The 20,659-nt window shown below is 36.4% G+C and overlaps 1 protein-coding gene across 9 annotated transcripts in view; it reads right to left on the reverse strand.

Annotated features, from left to right (window-relative positions):
* Dph6 (diphthamine biosynthesis 6) overlaps nt 1-20,659 on the reverse strand; it is a 178,705-nt gene that overhangs the window by 84,203 nt on the left and 73,843 nt on the right. For all 9 annotated transcript variants that reach the window (XM_074065605.1, XM_074065604.1, XM_074065608.1 and 6 more), the window contains 2 exons: nt 18,001-18,074; nt 13,956-14,074 (listed from right to left, as the gene is read on the reverse strand). In XM_074065605.1, coding sequence (XP_073921706.1) covers nt 13,956-14,074; nt 18,001-18,074 — 193 coding nt within the window. The remainder of the gene's footprint in view (nt 1-13,955; nt 14,075-18,000; nt 18,075-20,659) is intronic.

A 20,659-nucleotide genomic window follows, 5' to 3' on the forward strand; every position in this document is an offset into this window, starting at 1 on the left:
GCAACCTCCTAGGAGGAAATAATAGAGCAACTTGAGAAATTCCAGAGCAATAAAACACCCTGGCCAGATGGTATTCACCTGAGAGTTTGTGAAGGCAATAAAGTGTGAAATGGCTGAGCTACAGATGAATATATGCAAGGTATCCAAAAAATAGCAACGATTTCTAGAGGGTGATCTTGCTAATATGAATCTTTTCTTTAGGAAAGGAAAACAATAAAATGAAGAGTTATAGAATTACAGACCAGACGATCTCTTGTTGATAATCGAGAAACTGATAGAGTCTAATTAAGAACAGCTTCCTGCAACTTCAGGATGAGGTTAACCTTCTGAGGTCAAATCACCCACTGAGTCTATAAAGAGAACACTGTTTCTCTCCATCCTATTAAACTTATCTGGAAATGTCAATAAAATAGTAGATAGAAGTAAACCAGTAAATGTAATTTATTTGGGAATTACATGAAGCTTTTAACAAGGTCATATGAGACTGCTGGGGAAAATAAATAAGCACAATCTCCAGGATGAGAGGCCACAAGAGAAACTTCTGTCACGGACTGTAAAACTTGCTATGTCATGAAAACAAAGTTTCAGGGTCAGTTTCTCTTTTCTTTCCAAACATTGGGTATGGGGTATTTCACCAAAGGGTGAGAAACTTTAAAAACTAAATGTTAAAAGTCTGAAAGGAAAGTAGAGATCAACAGAAGAATAGATCACCTTCATAATTAAAAGGAGAAGTAGTTCACTATACACAGGAGGCACCAAATAGCAAAGGAGGAAGATGAGATTCCAGATCAAGAAATAGACCAATACACAATGGCAAAATAAACACGCAACAAAATTTCTACCCATAAAATGGAATCTGAAAGCTGCACCTGAGTCTAAGTTTCTCATCAGTGTGCTCTGCTCTGTGTAAATGTCAAGTTTCTAATGAGAACTAACAAGTATTAGTGCAATGAGACTGATCTTTATGTACTGAATGAGGCTGTCTCCTTCAGTGTGGTCACTTTTGAACACGATGCTTACTGAATAGTCTATATTTGCCCTTGGTCAAATATTTTTAAAAATTCTTCTATGGCACTGCCTTCATAACCAGTGTCGTCCTGAAATAATCAATGGCAGCAGGCCTTCATCCTTAAAGACTGGAGCCAGAGACCATTGGGAAAGGATGGGATTTCTCTCCAAAAGGCAAACTTAGTATGTAGACAGTTCAATTCTACAACCTCTGATTACTTCTGTCCCATCAAAAGGGAGCAGTGTTGTTTAGGCAAGGCACAAGCGCCATGCAGTAGAAGCTTCAAGAAATTCATAGCATCCTCCCTTGGCAATTATGGAGAGACCCAAAGGTACAAAGTTCTCATACCAAACCAGGACCTGTTTCACTGTGAACCTCTTTCTGTTACAAACTCTTCAGAAGCCACAGACAGTATTAGCTGCCTTTCAAACGCTGCATGTTGCTATAAAAAAAAAATCACATTCTGCTTGGCCCAGTAATTTACTACCTTCACCTCAGGCTAAATATATAGCATTTAAATGGCTCTGGTAGGGCACCACCTTGTCCTTTCATCGTTCTGGTCACCTCAACTCACTGGAACATAGTTATTTCTGTTACTTTCCTTTCCCTGTCTATGAAGAAGCAATTTTTCCTCATGGTAAGAAATATGGAAAAAAATTAAAAATTCAATGTTTCCATATTAACACTTTCTGCAGATATATGTTGCCAGTATGCTGTCATGTTTATGTTCAGGTTTTTGTTCTATGAATATTTTTCACATGGACTTGAAATCCAATTATTACATTGCCTTTTTCTTAAATTAGTATAGCTATAATCTTCTCAAATGGAAATGCCTATAAGAGAACACAATATTCTGTAGTAACTCGTTAATCCAAGATATGCTTACTGCTTTGGTGGTAACAAAATACCACTGACACATGTAAGCCCTAAGACTTTTTTCTCAAGTGCTGTTGATATACATGTAATACCCCCTCACAGCCCTTTTACATTTTACTTGGTCAGATGTAGCTACTTAATATGAACCAGAATTTTGATTCTATTATTAGAAGTATTAGTAATGCCAACAACCTCTGTGTTATCAGCAAATTTAATCAGCATGCCATTTGAGTGTTTAATGAGATAATACTTTACAACAATGGGAAGAGCTGTGTAAAGAAATACTTACGCCATATGTCAATAGGGGCCTTCCCACGTGTTGACAATGACCTACCATCAACCTTGCATCAGGTGCACTGCTCCAGTAAATGAGTGAAGTCGTCTGTTTACACTCCTCACATACAGTGTCTTATAGGCACACAGTGCCTGAGTACACAAAAGACATGTCTTTGAAAAACCGTAAGAAAATTAATCACATTTTAATTACCAACAGAACTCAGTTTGAAAGAATTTCTGTAATAAAAAAAAAAAAACCCTTACCCCTAATAAGAATAATACGTTGGTAGTGCTTTTTATCTTAACTACTTTATTGGTGTATTTTTAATGAGAATTGCAAAATCAAAACAACAACTTGAAGCCAGAGAATGTGGAGAAAAGAGCTAAGCCTAGGATCTATGCGGTGGGGGAATAAACAACAACAAAAACCAGGCAGATTAATTTTTTAATGTGGAGCTGAATCCTGAAGCAAGTTAATCTTGTTAATTGTAAACAAATTAAAAATGAAAGTACTAAAAACACGATGCTTACCAGCTCAAATATGTTGTTTAAGAACACAGAACTTTTGCAGTGAAAGAAAACTGAATGAAAAGGACAAAGGACAGAAGTAGTTTGAAGTCACAGTGATGTTAATGAATGCAATACACAGATCTTAGTAATTGTCTACTACCAGCAGCATTCACTTCTGGCTGTACTGTATTGCTTGGTAATACATCCATTAATGCTTGGTTATAAAGCACCTGCAGCAGTTATTTACCTAAGAGATAAATAGGTAACCTACTAACTTTTTTGCCACTTCATGTATACAACAATCTTTATACTTAAAAAATGCAATTACTGCAGCACAGCTGAATGGGAACACTCAGTCTCCACTAAATTTCCTTAATCTAATTATTGTACCCAAAGAAAGTGAGAAATACATTCTGGTAAGATTATTCCTTTATCCTGTAGACAAAAACCAAAATGAAATAAAATTAGTGATTCCCAATTTATTTCCTATCTAAAAGCATTTGTAGCATTTGCTCTTTAGGACCCTAATAAAATTCAACTTGGTGCAAGAACCATTATAATCATGCTTTTAACTGTTTGATACAAACATTTCGTTTTAGAAAAATTCATGTACATCATTTGTGTAAGCCAACATCAATGTCAACTATGAGCGTATTTCCTGTGTCTTTCAAGCTAAATATTTCAAGGTCAGTTAAAAACAATATTGGGCAGTGGAGTGGTTTAAGTGGTAGAGCACCTGCATAGCAAGTGTGAGGTCCTCAGTTTAACCCCAATTATCACCAAATATACATATTTGAAAAGAGTGACAAAGCAAACATGAAAACCAAAACTGCCTTAGGGAAGACTTAATATCACCATTAGAATCAGGAGTCCTCCTGGAAACTACACTGAGATTCAAAGGGGAAGTTGTATGAAGTCAGCGGCATCTGACTCCTCCCATTATAAAGAGATTTATTTATATAAAGAGACCCACATACACAGAAATCCTGGCCAGAAGACTGAGACACAGTGTACTTCATTACCTAATACCACAAAACTCACCCAAATTAAGGAGTAAGGCACTAGAAAAGAGCTATCACCCAAGTGTGTACCACCCCCCCACAAAAACAAAGTTAGACCACTTAGGATTTCAGGTGTTAAAATGCCCCGATTAAAAATGGATTATGTAAAGAATGTTCTCAAGAATTTTTTTAAATAAACAAGAAAATAGGTAGTCTTTCCATTTATGCCCATGAAGGAATAACATTTAGGAAACTTCTATAAAAAACTAGAAAACTAGACTACTTATATCAAATAATGGGTTTATAACAAGAAATATAGGTGGCAGAAGTGCGACTCCTTAGAGAAGAGAAAGGGATGAGAAGAGTGCTGGCATCAAATTTGGCTTCTGTCTGGGGGCCATTTTCAGACTGCAGTGTATAAAAAATGAATCTGAACTGAGTCCATTCATCTTTCTGAGCTGAGGAACTATGGAAGTTGAGTGTGGGGAAGCTGGGGTGCCTACAATTTCTGAAACACAATAATAGTGACAACAGAGTTACAGAAACAAGGAGTCCCCAAAAAATCTGATTGGGATATCTTAAGTTGTTGGTTAAAGAACAATCGGCCTGTGTTTGAAGTAAAAATGATACCACACCCAATAAACAATACTGGTTGAGGGCAGAAGACTTTCTAGGGAGCTAAATAATTTCTAGAGCTTACCCAAGGGTGGAGAACATCTGGGTTCACACCAGTCAGGGGACATGCTGTTGAATACACACGCCATTCTAAAGAAATACCAGGGAAGTCAGTTGTAGAGTACAGGCAAACTAGTCTAGAAGCACAGGCTACTGTACATGTCCCCCAAGAAACTTCAAGCACAAATGTCAATGAAATATCGGACAAAAATGTTTTAGAAGTGATGAAAGGTGTAAATCTATAGATTCAGAACACCAAAGTATACTGATCAGCTAAATAAGAAGAAACCTACTACACTATTGGCACACACTGAACTAAAACTACAAAAAGAAACATAAGACATAGGAAAGATCTTAACAGTATCCACAAGAAAAAAAGACACATCATCTATAAAAAGAAAGGAAGGAGGGGAAGAAAGGAGGAAGGGAGAAACAACTACATTAGCAGCAGACTTCTCAGCGTGCACAATGGAAATCAACACATGGAACAGCTTATCAGTAATACAGTATGCGGATGTGTCTCTTCTTTACTATGTCTAGTACTGAGCCCAAATAACTACTAAAGTGAAATTGTGGACAACACACCATCTATTTTAAAAAACAATAAAGAAATAATAAGTTTCAGATAATAAAAACTAAGAACCTGTACTTCACTTAGGGAACCGTTGTGCATGGTGGTGCACACCTTAATCCCAGGACTTGGGAGGCTGAAGCAGGAGAATCACAAGTTCAAAACCAGCCTGGATGCAAGATCCTGTCCCAAAACAAACAAAACAACACAGAAACAGAAAATAAGGCTGGGGACATGGCTCAAGTGGTAGAGTGGCCTGCCTAGCAAGCTCAAGGCATTGAGTTCAAACAACCAAAAAAAAAAATTAAAGAAGATACAACACAAATCACAATAGAGAAGTTGAGCCAAGGTATTTTAAGGTCTTGTGCTATGCAAGAATATAGTTACAATGTTGATTTAACATTATATTCTATATAGTCTAGTGAAAAGGGCTTTCAAAAGGAAGGAAAAAGTAAAGACATGCTGAGAAAAAGAAAGAATCTACCACCAATAATGTGTGTTATTTAGGCAGAATAAACAAATGGTCCCAGAGGTAAACAATGACTTTAAAGAGGAATAGGGGGTACTGAAAGGGAGAATGCAGGTAAATATAAATAAATGAATACTGTACAAGCAAAAACAAATAGCCTATTTTAAGTATAAATGTATGTGTATAATTAAAATGCAAGGCAACTACAATACAAATCCAGGAGGAAAATAGAGTTAAAATAACCACTAGAAAAGAATTTTAAAAAATAGTAAAATTTAATTGGCTATCTGGAAAATGTAGTAATAGAAGTTAATAATTTAATCCAAAGAAGGTGACAAAGAAAAGAAAAAGAAACATTAAGTACCTTTTATAATAAGGATAAGTAGTAAGGTGAGGATAAACACAAATACACTAGTTGAAAAAAAAAAACAAAGAAAAGAAAAGCTTAACTCTATGTTGCTTATGACAAAAAATGTTGAAAGGTTAGGATGAAGTGACAAAAATATGTGAAAACTAATCGAAGGCTAGTACCAGACATAGTTATATTGTAAGGCAAAAGCATTTTATACCAATAAGGTGGCTACTCCAGGAGAAACACAGAATGATATAAATTTGCATGCAAATAATAGCACAGTTTTCAAATACAGAAAGTAAAAACTGACAGTATTGAGATAAATGAAAAGACTGAGGACCACTGTAGAGGTTTTAATTTAACTCTCCATAGCTAATGTAACAAACAAAAAATGTAAGTATGGACATTTAAGAGCTGAACAGCATGAGAACCAACATCATCTAACTCATAAGTATACTATACACTTGCATAAATTTACTTCAAGACACAACAAAAACATTGCTTTCCAGTGCACATGAAACACTATACCAGAATTGATCAATTTTAGCATTCACTCAACATTTCAAAGAAGTAAAATGATTTTGAGTATGTTATCTGACCAAAATGTGATTGTGAATTCAATTTCATAAATACAGGCAGTAAATCCTCATGTTTGGAAATTAACACATTCCTAAATAACCCATGAGTGAGAGAAAAAACTTAAATGAAAACAGAAAATATTTGAACTGGTAATGAAAATACAACTGTGATCAAAGTTTAGAGCTTAAATAAATGCACTAGAAAACAAGGGTGAGAGCTGGCAGAGTAGCCCAAAGAGAAAGAGCATCTACCTAACAAGCATGAGGCTCTGAGTTCAAACCCCAGTGCCACCAAAACCAAAAAACAACAAAAACAAGGGTGAAACTTAATGTATATGTGTGCATCAAGAAATCAGAAAAGAGAGCCAGGGCATTGCTCAAGTGGTAGAGTACCTGCCTGGCAAGTACAAGACCATGAGTTCAAATCCTAGTATCACCAAGAAAATAAGTGAAATTTGAAAAGAACAAGGAGAAAAAAAGAGGGCATGAATCTATTTGAGTTATTTTATATATATATATATATATGACTCACACACTAGGCTAGCAATAGTAAGAAAGATGGAAAATGCCAAGTTCCGACAAGAACATGTAAACACTGCTAGTGAGCATCTAAAACCGCACAACCACTTTACAAGTCAGTCTGGTGGTACTTCAAATGTCAAACAAGTAGTTTTCATGTGATACAGCAGTTGTACTCCTAGGTTCATATCCAGAGAAATGAAAACAGATGTCCAAAGGAAAACTTATATATCAAGGTTCATAGGAACATTATTCACAATCACCAAAAATGGAAGAATGCAAGTGTCCACAGACTGATGAATGGCTAAATAGCATGTGGTATACCATACAGGAATAAAAGAATCTAGTAATGATGTATGCTATGGCATGGATGAGCCTGGAACACATTACTCTAAGGGAAAGAAGCCAGTCACAAAAGAATTATACAATTCCATGAAATGTATAGATACAAATCCATAAAGATATAAAAAGCACAAGGTCTACATGGTACTTAGGACTGAGGGGAGTTGGGAGGAAGTAGGGAGTGATTGCTAGTAAGTAAGGCATTTCTTTTGGGAGGAACAAAAAATATTCTAAATTTAGATGATGGTGACTATCAACCTATGAATAAACTAAAAAAACCACTTTAATAAATGACTGTATAGTATGTCAACTGTATATCCATAAAACTTAAAAAGGAAGACGCATACAATACATAACAGCTAGATGCTCAGACAATACAGATTTTAAAAAATACTTTAAAAATGGGGGGTAGGACTGGAGACCTGGCTCAGGTGGAAGAGTACCTGCCTAGCAAGTGTGAGGCTCTGCATTCAAACCCCAGTATTAACAAAACAAAATGAAACAAAACAAAAAAAGGGAGGTAAGGGACTGAGGGTGTAGTTGAGTGGTACAGCATTTGCCTATCAGGTATAAGGCCTGAATTCAGTCCCCAACATTGAAAAAAAAAAAAAAAGTTACAAAGAACAAGCAAAACAATTCTCAACTGTCCTCAGAAGTCACATTGGACGGCAGTATTTCCACTGTTATACTGAGACTGTCTCAATTATTGTTAAACTTTTACCTCTATCTATTAGTATGCTGAATGCTAACATGAGTTCCCTGGAGCTGAACAGATTATCATTATGACTTACACACAGTAAGTAAACATTACCATTCTGACTCCAGGAGTAAAGTGATGAGAATAGGTGGACTCTCGCAAGCAATTTCACATATCATAGGTAAGGAGAACCCCAACACACACCTGCAATGAATCTGTGTGTTCATTTAGGAAAAAAGAAGCAGCTGTTTCCACTCTCCCCTGGAGAGAGTGTCTTTGGAAAGGTAAAGGGAAGGACTTGAGCCTCAGCACTTCAAAAATGCAAACAATTCTTTGGTAGGGGTGAAGAAAAGTTAGTATCTTCAGCTGACAACAGAGGAGCAAGAGAGTCATCTCCAAGGTCCTGGTCTCATCCACACCTCTGAAGTGTAAGCACTAGAGGTCTTCTGGAGGACCCACTGTGTATTTAGTAATAAATCAAATTCTAAAGCTTGTCTTTTAGCCGAGGAAGCATGTTTCTATAAAATTTGCTCAAAAAGCCCTAACTGTAAAAAAAAAAAAACAAAAACTTTTTTCTACAACCCCACATATGTAACTTGAGTGTAAAATAAATGAGAAATGAGTTAAGCCAAAACACTGATTGTCAAATCAGACTCAAACCAGACAGCTAACCCAGGACCAACCTTTAATGACAATTTCAAGAACAGAAACAATCAGAGGTCCAGGACCATGGAACAGCTCTCCAAGGCCCTCCCTGACACACTGGGTATACTCTGGAATTGCAGTACCATTCTCCATTTATCCCCACCACAAACAATGGTTCTCATGCACTCACAGCAACTAGCCTAGTGATCAGCTTATTGTTCAATATATTCTGGATCCCATCTGGCTTGAGAACATAATTATATTAAGTCATTGCCTGCTAGACATCATTATATAAGGTTCCCTCCAGAACAACACAGTGTTGTTCCTCTACCTGTCCACTTTGGATCTGTGTTTCTGAGAAAGAGAAATCCACATTTTATCTATGACATCTGAGCCACTGGTGAACAAATATAAAGGCCACACTGTCCAGTAATATACTGTCATAATTGGAGCTAAGTGTAGTGTTCCCCTAAGTCGGCATCCTTGGCTTCCAGCACTCCTGGATATTCAGCTTACACAGGGTTAGCATTCGCAGCACTCTGCCCTGGGTAAGGGTACGAGTTCCCTTCTTGCACCGTTGGCTGATGTGATCTCTCACTGAAGTGAGTACTCTACTAGTTGGGTCATTTTTTAAAACTTTGTTGTCCCTCTAGGACCACCTCCAGATACAGTCTCCTGAAAGAGAGCTCCCTCTAGTGTCTGTTTTGGTGAGTAAGTCTTTATGCTGAGCTTTCAGGAACAGTTTTTTCTGTTGTGGTATTCACATCCCAAGACTAGCATCAAAACTCTAAACACCAAGACAAAAAGGACAATACTGATCAAGTCACAACACAGGGTACTCTCACAGCGTGTCAGAGAAATTTGTGCAATTTAGGAAAATGGTTTGTACAAGAAAAAAACCCGTATGTGCCAAAGATTATCGTTTGGTATATTATAGCATATACAGCTCTGCTTGCATGCATCACACTCCAGAGAGGAATTATCAGTAATATCTACTCATAATATCATATCCAAATCCATATCCCTCAAAAGAGGGCTTCTAAACTCCTTAAGTGAATTCCATTCAATTCCCATATTCTGTTTTTGAAGGAGATCAAGCCATGGCAGACAGTAGAAATCTGCTTTCCATTCTACTCAGGCAGATGCTTAACAACGTATTGTTTTGATTTATGTTTACAAAGAGTGCAAAAGTGCTACTATCCAAAACCTTCTGCTTAAAAAGTTATTAATAACAGTTGCATCATCAGAAAAATGATCAGAACAGTAAACATAACCTATAAAGCCAAGAACTGAATGGCAACTGTGGTACTGAACTATTGAGCAAACTACTCCAACACAGCTGAATCATCACTTTGTTGCTCTGAATTATCCAGACAGAAGCTTAAGGTGGAGCCTGTACATCACCAATCTCCCCTCTCCACAGAAGGTAGATGCAGAGATTTTTCTTAGTATCAGCTGAGGTGAGCATCAGATCTGTAAGAGATACCTAGGAATATCCATTCTCTTGGAGGTCAGGTGATTGCGTCCCTCCACAGAACTGTGATTCACTTGTCAGTCCCTCAGCATCTCTTATGAGCCCCTCATTTCCATTCATTGCGTTTTTATACACCCCTTTTCTGTACAGTGAGGCTTTCTAGCTCAGTACATGCATTATAGACCCACAGGACTGGCAAAAATAGCAGCCTTCCTAACACTTCCTCTCACAGATCCTGCAGGTCTGGCAGAGACTCACAGCACTCCCGGCTTGCATTCACAGCTAGGCGCCTAAAGGGGATGAAGCTAGGCATTCTCCTGAAAGCCCTTACAATGGCATCCCATGGATTCTTTTGTGTTTCCTAAATGTGAAGATAGGGTTTACACCACTGCCTCCCTCAAAACTTGTTTACAAGGCTGGGCATATTACTGGCTACACATTACTGATGTGAAAACAGGAAAAAGAAAGAAGAATCTATACTGGCAAACTCAGTGGGACTGATATTTTTGTGTTGTGCATTGATAGCACTTTCTCTTGTTTGGTACATCTAACTTTAAACTCAGGCCTATGTCCACCACATCAGGCAAAATGAAAGAAGTTTTGTGAAATAGGAAAGATACGTAATTCTGTACTGGTACTCTTCCTCGTCACTCCATTCCTTTCTCCTACTGTAGAAACCTTAGTAGTAAGTAGAGTTCTAGTGCTCCTTTTTTTCACAGTGAATGTTAGCAGAATAACTTAACTGATTAAGCTAACCCTTAGACCTGTATGGCTTTCCTAGTGATTCATTTAGCTGCTCTGCAAACAAATACATCGTTCAGGAAGCAAAGATTTTCCAGTGATAGGTAAAGTAGTGCCACGCTTTTTCTCTGACTGCCAACCCCTCCCCTTTTTTTTTTAAAGAAACTAGATACATCTTGCTAAAACCATTCCCTTCTGATAATTATCACAAGTGATTTTTTTCTTTGTTCTTTCCTTGAGGCCTATAATTAATATGTTTATAAAGAGATTGCACAAGTTCTTCTTGCTTTCCGAGGAGTGTACTCCAATTATCGGAAAAAATGGATTGCAGGCTGGCTATTGGTCTTTAGTAATTACTAAATTTTCTAATAAATATTGTAGAGAAGAAGCACAAATGGGATATAAATTATTATAATTCTTACATAATTCTGAAATTGATTTCAAAATATCATTTGGAAAAAATAAAAGGGATTTGAATAGGGAAGGAAGACATCAAATTATCTGTATTTGCAGATGATATGATCTTATACCTAAAAGACCCTAAAACTCCACCAAAACATCATAAACACATTCATCAAAGTAGAAGGATATAAAATCAATATGCAAAAATCAGAAGCTTTTCTTTACACCAACAATGGACAGACTGAGAAAGGAATCAGGAAAACAATCCCATTCACAATAGACTCTAAAATATTCAGGAATAAATTTAGCACAGGAAGTGAAAGACCTCTACAATGAAAACTATAAATCACTGAAGAAACAAACTAAAGACTTCAGAGGATGGAAAGATCTCCCATGCTCATGGACTGGCAGAATCAATATTGTGAAAATTGCAATACTACCAAAAGCTATCTAATATGTTCACTGTAGTTCCCCATCAAAATTCCAATGAATCAGTCCTAAAGCTGATATGGAAACACAAAAAATCCCAATTGCCAAAGCAATCCTGAACAAAAAGAGCAATGCTTTTCAGGTATCACAATTCCTGACTTCAAACTGTTACTACACAGTAATAAAAAGAGAATGACACTGGCATAAAACAGACATGAAGACCAATGGAACAGAAGAGAAGATCCTTCCCCTCTTTCCCCTTTCCTCCCTTCCTGTCTATGTAGCCCAAGTGGACTAGAATCATGATCTTCCTGCCTCCACCTCCCATGTGCTGGGATTACAGGTGTGAACATCATACTTAGCTCTCAAACAGAGCATTTCTACATGTGCATATAAGCACAAAAAAAGTGATCCTGAAGGATGCTCTATTATCACTTCTGTGTGCATCTTTGGGAAAGGGAGAGGGTGACAGGAGAAACATACAGAGGGAATCTTTTATCTTTGAAAATTTATGATTATATAATGTTTTCATACAATTCCATGATTGGTGTAGTCATTCAATCAAAGCCAAACATTTCTGAAACGCAAGACTTCTTAAACTCATTGATAAAAGATAGTTCTTTAAATACCAGTAGAAAGATCTTTAAACACTAAGCTGTTAACATGACAACCTCACAAGGTGACTGAGCCTGGAAAACACCACGGCTATCAGGAACACAGAATTTACTCTTTTTGTGATGAGACCATTCTGTAGAAACAGGGACATTCTTTCACTGCAGAAATGTCCTATTATCCTATTTTTTTGCCTAAATAATTTTCAGACAATTTAAAAGGGAGGGGGGAGTTAGAAATCTATATTGCATCCTTTATGTATCTGTATGTCAAGGGACTGTGCCCCTCACTAAACCTTTATTTAATACTGTCCTCAAGAACAAACTTCATGTTTGCATACCTATAGACAATTAACAGAAATGATGTGCTGTGAATGTTAAAATCAGAGGTACGCTTTTGTTACCAAGACACCAAAGACAAATTAGTTCATTTTTCACCTCGCCCAAAGGTCAACACAGCTAGCACACCATTTCTAGCCTTGTACTGAACACATTCAGAAATGAAAGGCCATAAACAGTATAGTCATACACTACTGCAAAGTTGCAATGCCAAATCCTATGGCTCAGTCCTTCCAATGAGGCAGGTCTCTCTGCGTCCTGATCCTGCCCATCATCTAGTATAAAGGAGCTATAATACCTTCTGGTAAGGTGTCATGTGAACTTCATTACAGAACTGTGCGACCTTAGAAAATCCAAAGTAGAGAGAAAGAAACAGGAAGCATCAGAGTATACTGTGTATAGATTCATAACGCACCTTCGGTGAGCCCTGTGAGCTGACAGTCACTCTGCAGCTTTTCTTACAAATGAAAAAATAACACCATGTCGATCTTTCTCATTTGAACAGCTGTGAGATCAGATGCCTGTTCTCTAAACAAGGCCTTCCACTAAAGACAACGCCTCAGCTTTAAGAACGAGCAAGGTATGTAGTGCTTACCAAGGAGAAATATGATGAGCTATGCACTCTCCACCTTTCTTGGAGTGCTGTTTAAAACGTGAATTTACTGTGAAGTCTTCCACAGCTTGTGCTTGTTATTTTACAGACCACTAAAGTAAGCACTCTTGAATGAGATGCATGATTTACGCTTTGGGAACCCTGAGGCTACAGGTCAGTTTTGGTAATATGTTCATGAAATAAATGCATTGGGTTCAAATCCAATGCATTAAAAAATGAATAACATTACAAAAAATTAAAAACAATAAATTAAATGTGATCATGTATAATATCCAAGGTAGAACCAGACGACTACCTCCCTGCAATCTATGCTGACCAAATAACATTCTCTCAAACGTGGCTTTCTTACCACTTCCACAAACTCACCATCCTGTTTATTGCTGATGATACAAAGAAAACAAATCATTTTATTTTAGTACTGTTCAAAATGTTAAAAACAGAAGAAAAATATTATGTATTATACCAAACACATATTTCAACAAGCTTCCTAAAAACAAATAAAACCCCCGAAGACCTTTATAGTTCCTGTTTCCAATGAACCTGAGTTCAAAAATCCCCTAAGAGTTTAAATCAAAGCACCATAATACAGTACCAGTTTTAGAGTCAGTTATATATTCAAAAAGAGAAACTGACTATTAATCTCTGGCAAGTATTACAAAGCCCATTTGAAAACCTTCTCTTCTTTTTACAAGATGCTTACTCAAGTTTCTGAATGTGTGATTCACGTTTATATCCTAAGCATTTTTCTTTTCATGGAAAGTCCGTATTAGTGAGCTGAGAACATCAACAGAGTAATGGCCATCTATGTGGAAATCAGAATGCATACCCAAAGCTGCTACTTTGATGATCATGGCTTGGACACTGGATGCTATCATTTCTCGGAGCAAATCTTCCTGGTTCCTCTGCCAAAGGTAAGCTAAAGGCTGGAGGTTAAGCCTTTTACACCTTTAAAATAAAAAGAATGACATGACAGCTTAACATTCCATATGGATCCACAGCAATTACTCTGATTTTAAACATAATGCTTCATTCAAAGATTTTAGCATTTAAGATGCTTTAAAATCATGTCTTGCACAGTGAAGTTTATAGATATAACAAACGTTCAGTTTCCAAGGGCTATCCATAAACGTATAAAAGTGGTATCTCCAGGCAGACCAGAAATGTGAATTTTAGTTCAGCTCTAAGTTTAGAAACCTCTGTAAGAAGCTCATGGATGATTACTTTCATTTTTAAAACTTCCATGGGTACCAAAATGGTGACGGATATACAGTGAGGAAGATAAAAGTTTTCCTAGTAACTACATATTGTTTAAATTTATAATATGTATGAACTATGAGTAATCTCTACTAACTTCAAAATATTTTTTAAGAATTTGACTGTGAGTGAAAAGAAAACAGTAGTAATAAAAATGTAATTACTTGAGGACCTAATATACTGCAGGCACTGTACTGCAGGTAAGGAAACATTGCATTTTTGGTACAGTAGAAAGAACATGGTTTCAAAGTCCAGACAAATACAGACTTGAATCTTATTCTGCAGTCTTGCTGTGATGCCTCTGACCACTTGTGGCCTTAGTTTCCTAGTTCATAAACAGGAGATGAAGCATTTGCTTTCAAAGTTCTTAGGGAGATTAAAAGAGGAGGAAAGGAAGCCCCGATTTACTCTTGTTCACATTCCACCCACCACAGTGCAGAATGATTGTTTCTCACCAGTACCATGACTGGTGTAAGCCAACAATGTCTCTCACGTAGGCATCCTAATTTCTTTCCCTGCTTCTACCCTTGCCTTAAAAAACAACAAACAAACAAACCAAAAAACCCATCCTTTATAATACAGCCAGTGTCATGAGCCTCCTCTTCAAAACTTTCCACTGCATCCCATCACTCCAGTTTAAAGTCCCCACAGGGTCTTCGATCACTGTTTTATAGTTTTCATTGTGGATGTGTCATCTTTAAATTTATTCCTAGAACAGTTTTCTGGAACTATTATACCTGGGATTGCATATTTGACTTCTCTTCAGACACCTAGCTACTGGCATGCAGCAGTGCTACTGACTTTTGTCGAGGGGTGCTTGTATGCATCCTAAGGATGTGGAAATCAGTGTGTGGAGGAGACATCTGCACCCCATGTTCCTTGAGGCACTGTCCATGATAATCAAGGAGTGGAAGGAACCCAAGTACAGAAACTGATGAACGGGAATGGAAAATACTATTCAGCTATAAAAAGAATGTCATCCTATATCCTATATTCTCTCTCCTCTCAAAGAATCCCAGTACTTTTTTTTTTTTTTGGCAGTACTGGGTTTGAAACTCAGGGCCCAGTTCTTGCTAGGCAGGTGTACTATTAACTGAGCTATGACCCAAGCCCTTTTTGCTTTTTAGCTATTTTTCAAAGAGGGTCTCACATTTTTGCTCAGGCCAGCCTAGACTGCAGTCTTTTTATTTATGCCTCTTGTGTGGCGGAGATAACAGGTGGACACCACCGTGCCCAGCTTACTGAATAAGATGGGGTCTTGCTAACTTTTGCCTGGTTTGGACTCAAACTGTGATGCTCCCAATCTCTGCTTCTTCAAGTAGCTGGGATTACAGATGTGAGCCACCATGCCTGGCTCAAATAGTTATTAACATATCATACATTTTGGACATTTACTCATAAATAGCATGAAAATTTCATATTTTTCATATACATACACAAAGAAAATACAAACCTTCCTGCAGAGACTTTTGGGTGATTCTCTTCTTTAAAATGTCTCAGAACATCTGAAGCAATGGTGGGGCAGTTAATAAATACATAAATAATAAAATTTAAGCCACCCATGTAGTTTCATGTTACTCATGTTTGCTGGCCTCTCACCAGTGTTTTAATGCCTACTAATCAAACTAGGCTCTCTACCTTTTTTAGTTAAGATAAAAATAAATGAAAAAAGACTTTCAGTCTTTATTATAAAATTCTTGGATACTGTTTAAAAAAAATTTTTTTTACTGTTTTTAAACTTAGGTCAAACTTCTTAACCTATTTAACTTCTTCAGCAGGTCAAAATATCATGACTCAAAGTTCTCTTGTAAATCACTGTTGAATTTGAGCTTGTGAGATATTATGTAACACTTTATATTTTGAAAATACAATGATGCAACACTGGCAATAAATAAATTGAAAGTACAAAGCAGCAGATTCTCACTGACACATTACAAATTGCAATGATGAAAGTATTGCAGGTATGCTTCAATATATAGTCCAGTCATCATATTGCACGTATTGAAGTGTACCTGAGATTGCTTTGATAGTTTTGCCTTCTTACTATGGGTGTGACATGACCACTTGTGTGTGTGTGTGTGTGTGTGTGTGTGTGCCTCCTAATCAAGAGCACATTTTCATTTGGCTTTTTAACTTTCATAAGTAGATGTCAGCCTCATTTCCAGTTTGGCTGATCATTAAACCATGTGTGTTTGAACTTAGTAATAAACATCAATTTGTAAACTAATGATCAGAGAATATGTCCTAAGACTGAATAATAAGTAATAAATAATATTACTTCTAACTCATGGTTTAAGGGATATACAATCCAGCTCTATCTCTAAGTCAGTTCTCAAATATAGATATATCTATGTTTTATAGATATAAAATATCAGAAAAATATTCTCAAAATGCTTGAAGATGCTCAACCTCCTCTTTCACCTCTACCTTTCGTTGCCCAGATTTTTGATATACACCTAAAATGTGAGATCATCATATTTCCCTTCACTTAACTATGCTTTACTGTGTTTTCCCTTCATTTACTTTTAATATTCTGTATTCTTTTTTTGTAAATGCCTTAAATCCACTGTAGAATTAGGAAGAAATTAAAAAGTCCATTAGTATGCATACTTTTAGTGAGACAGTCAATATGAATGTTTTTGTCAAAAATGTAAAACTATTGCATAGTCTTAAGATAAGTTTTAAGCCTTATCGTACTTCCATTGATCCCTTCTGAATAACAAAATGATTTGTTCCGAGGTTAAGTTTTACTCAAGACAAGCACCTGAGTCCACATTTTCTCTTTTGCTGATACACTTATGCATAAAGTTTCTGTATAATATTTTGTTCATGCAAATAAATTAAAACTGGAAAACAAGTTCATTTAAGTTGTATTTTGTCAACCCAACATTAAATAATCAGTACTATCACTCAATCTTGTAATTTTGAGTAGATCAATGGAACACACAGACTAAAGTGTTTTATTAGTGATACTTCCCTTCAGAGAGCAGCAATCTAAAAACTTACTGAAAGTAGGATGGCTTAACAAAAAGTTTAAAGTGGTTTTTGACTAAGCACTGAATGCTATGGACTAAAGAGGAAAAGATTCTTTAACAAGCATTTCTCTTTAAAATATTATTGTATTTCTTTTTATTTGCTCCTGACTTGTATGAGTTAATGACCATGAATTAAAAGAGATTAAAAGGGTATAGAAATCAAAGTAGGAAAAACTGAGGATAGTATTTACCATTTTTAAAATCTTTGTTGTGGGGATGAGGATTAGTGGAGTGTTTGCTTAGCATGTTAGGCCCTGGGTTTGATTACCAGCACCACACAAAGAAAAAAATCTTTGTATAAAATTTTTCCTTACAGTAACTTAAAAGTTTTCTTGTGTGTGACATAAGGACAGAAAAAAGTAAAACTATGGCATCTGTTAGGCAAATATGTACACTTAGACTCACCGGGCATGCACAGCGCATCTTCTTACAATTCGGGAACAATTACTTACTTGTCACTCACTTTTTTTGGGGGTATGAGGGACTGAACCCAGGGCCATGCACATATTCTACCACTGAGCTAAACTCCTAACTTCTTATTTGCATACTTTAAAAATCCAGGGCAAATTAATGTTTTCTTACACATTTTCTACTCGATCACGTTGATAATCAGAAAGTATGGCACCCACTGATATCCCTTCTATGTCTTCTTTTTCCTGTAAACAAAGGAAATACACCACTTAAAAATAAAACACAGGGGTCTGCATCAAGCTCACAAATGAACTGTATCTCATCTAAGAAACCACATTTGAAGCCAAGTAATTCCTAAAAACACAACCCACATTCAGAAAAATTTCTATACGTATATTTCAATCATCCCCTTAATTGTAGAAAAAAGTATTCTTTTACTTGAAGATTAAATAACTTGAGACCCCTTTCCATGGAGAAAACAAAGACTTAGGAGGCATTTCCAAATTTACTCTTATATACTTAAAGACAGTGGAGTTCAATGGAAATTTCCATTTCAGGACCATATTTCCCTAGATTGAGTATTTTTTAATTAAGCAATAGCAAAAACAGGTAAGGCAAAACATTGTTTTTTAATCTGTATCTTTGAAACAGATGACTGCCATTGGAGCATCCAGAATACAGAGATGGAAGAGGCATTGCCTGGACAGCACAGTGGATAAAGAATTCTATCCTGGGAAGGAACTGAGGAATTACTGTCAATACAGTTACAAGCGAGAACATCCCACAGGAACAAGGACTCTTCTGTCCAGCATACTCATTAATGAGCTGAAGAGAATGTAAACTCAAGTATGATCACTTTTGCAGAATGCACAAAGTGAGGATGGATTAAAAACAAAAGAAGATCAATCAAGTACATGAATGGATATGGACAACTTGGGGATTTGGAAGGACAGGTCTAAGATGAGATTTAATGTAAAGAAGTATAAGGTAACACACTTAGGGAAGAATCATTTGTAATATGGGCATACTCCAGGGACTGCTGTCTATAAAACAGAGATGAAGAAAGTGACTAGGGGGTAATTACTAATAACAAACTGAATGAGTAGATGTAAAAGAAAATCCATCTAGCATAGGGACATATGGGAGAAACCACTTCAGAGAGATGCCTTTGTTATTCACACTTTAGTCTTACCAAGCACTGAAAAAAAGTCTTATTTCCAGACACACATACCGAAATAAACCTGTATGTCCTAAAAGGATGTCACAATAAATAAACGAAAATGGACAATGGGAATTCCTGATGCCTTTGGAGATAAAGTCAATTAACTCTACCCTCCAAAATGATAGAGAAATATCTGCCCCAAAAGCCCCCAAACAAAATGATTATTTCTATCAGATAAGGTTTCAGGAAAAGATCTATTTCCTTTATTTTCCTATTTCAGCAACTTTGTAACAATACTTGCTTACATCCTTTGTCTAACCTTCCTAGCTATTTTCTTTTCATAAAAATCACTGTAGTCATAGAAGTCAAGGCAAAGTGCTCCTAACTAAGCGCAAATATATCACAGACAATATAATGGAGTTATCAAAAGATTGGCATTTTAACTGTATACATGTATCATACATTCATTTATCTGAAGTTCTTTACTGAATATGAAGTACTGAACATCTATAGGGATGCATATGGATGTATGTGTATTTCTCTCCAAGTCAAGACAAAGACAAGAGCCACTGGTATTTTTAATCTAAACTATCAATCCATTGTTAAAATAATAATGAGGTTTATTATCTATTACTATGCACTAACACACTATTATTCTCACTTAATGCTCACTACAACCCTAAAATAATGAACTCATTTCTTCTTAGTATACATGCCCTCACTGGAATTCTCTTCACTTCAATCACTTTTATTTTTATTTGATAACACCTAGTTAATCAGCCCTAGAATTATATCTAGCTGAACTCTATAAACATTAGCTGTTTTTTTCAACAATCTTAATTACTACTGCTCAGTAGAAAGGTAGCCTATCATCTACCAACTCTGTGCTTTTGAATAAATTGCTGAATTTCTCTTAGTTTCCTCATCTGTAAAGGAAGGGCAGTAATAATCTCTGATTTCTAGGGTTAATGGAGTTAAAGTGAAGATTAAAGTGATCTGGGTAGAAACACAGTATCTAGCATCTACTAAGCACTCAGTAAATATTTTCTTCTTTTATTGTCAGAACCTTCTTTATTATTCTACTATTTCCATAACTACTCTCATTACTACTTACTGCTACTACTACTAGTGGACAGAAGCCTAACCCTTTCATTTCAGGAAAAAAAAGCCTTCATTCTACTGCTCCTTATCACAAGGGGGGTATCCTACTAACCCCCTTGATACTCAACTCTGTAGCCTACTTGCAAGAAACTTTTCCAACATACTGAGCCCTAAAATTCTAGGGATAGTGAATCTAATCATTTTGAGCCTACTACAATCTCAGAAGAAAGGCAAAACAGATCCTTAAAAGATAAAGATCACATAGTCAATCTTCTTTATTGAAAAGACATAGCTAGACTTAATCTCTAATCCACAACCACAATCATTTGGGCAAATAGTCACTTAAAAACAGGCAAAATGACAGGAATGGATGGGTCAGCAGAAGAAAAGGGGAATGGCTACTAGACTGAAAGACATCACCCTCATGCACTATACAGATGTAGCTAAACAAATACCATAGCTGAAATGAAAGCGAGTGTGCTACAGAAAACAGATGATATAGACTCTGGGATCCAGATGTTTGGCCACACTGAAACAAACCTTTCATGATCTAATTCTATTTTCATT

Source organism: Castor canadensis, chromosome 2, assembly GCF_047511655.1.
Source record: "Castor canadensis chromosome 2, mCasCan1.hap1v2, whole genome shotgun sequence".
NCBI classification, from domain to species: domain Eukaryota; kingdom Metazoa; phylum Chordata; class Mammalia; order Rodentia; family Castoridae; genus Castor; species Castor canadensis.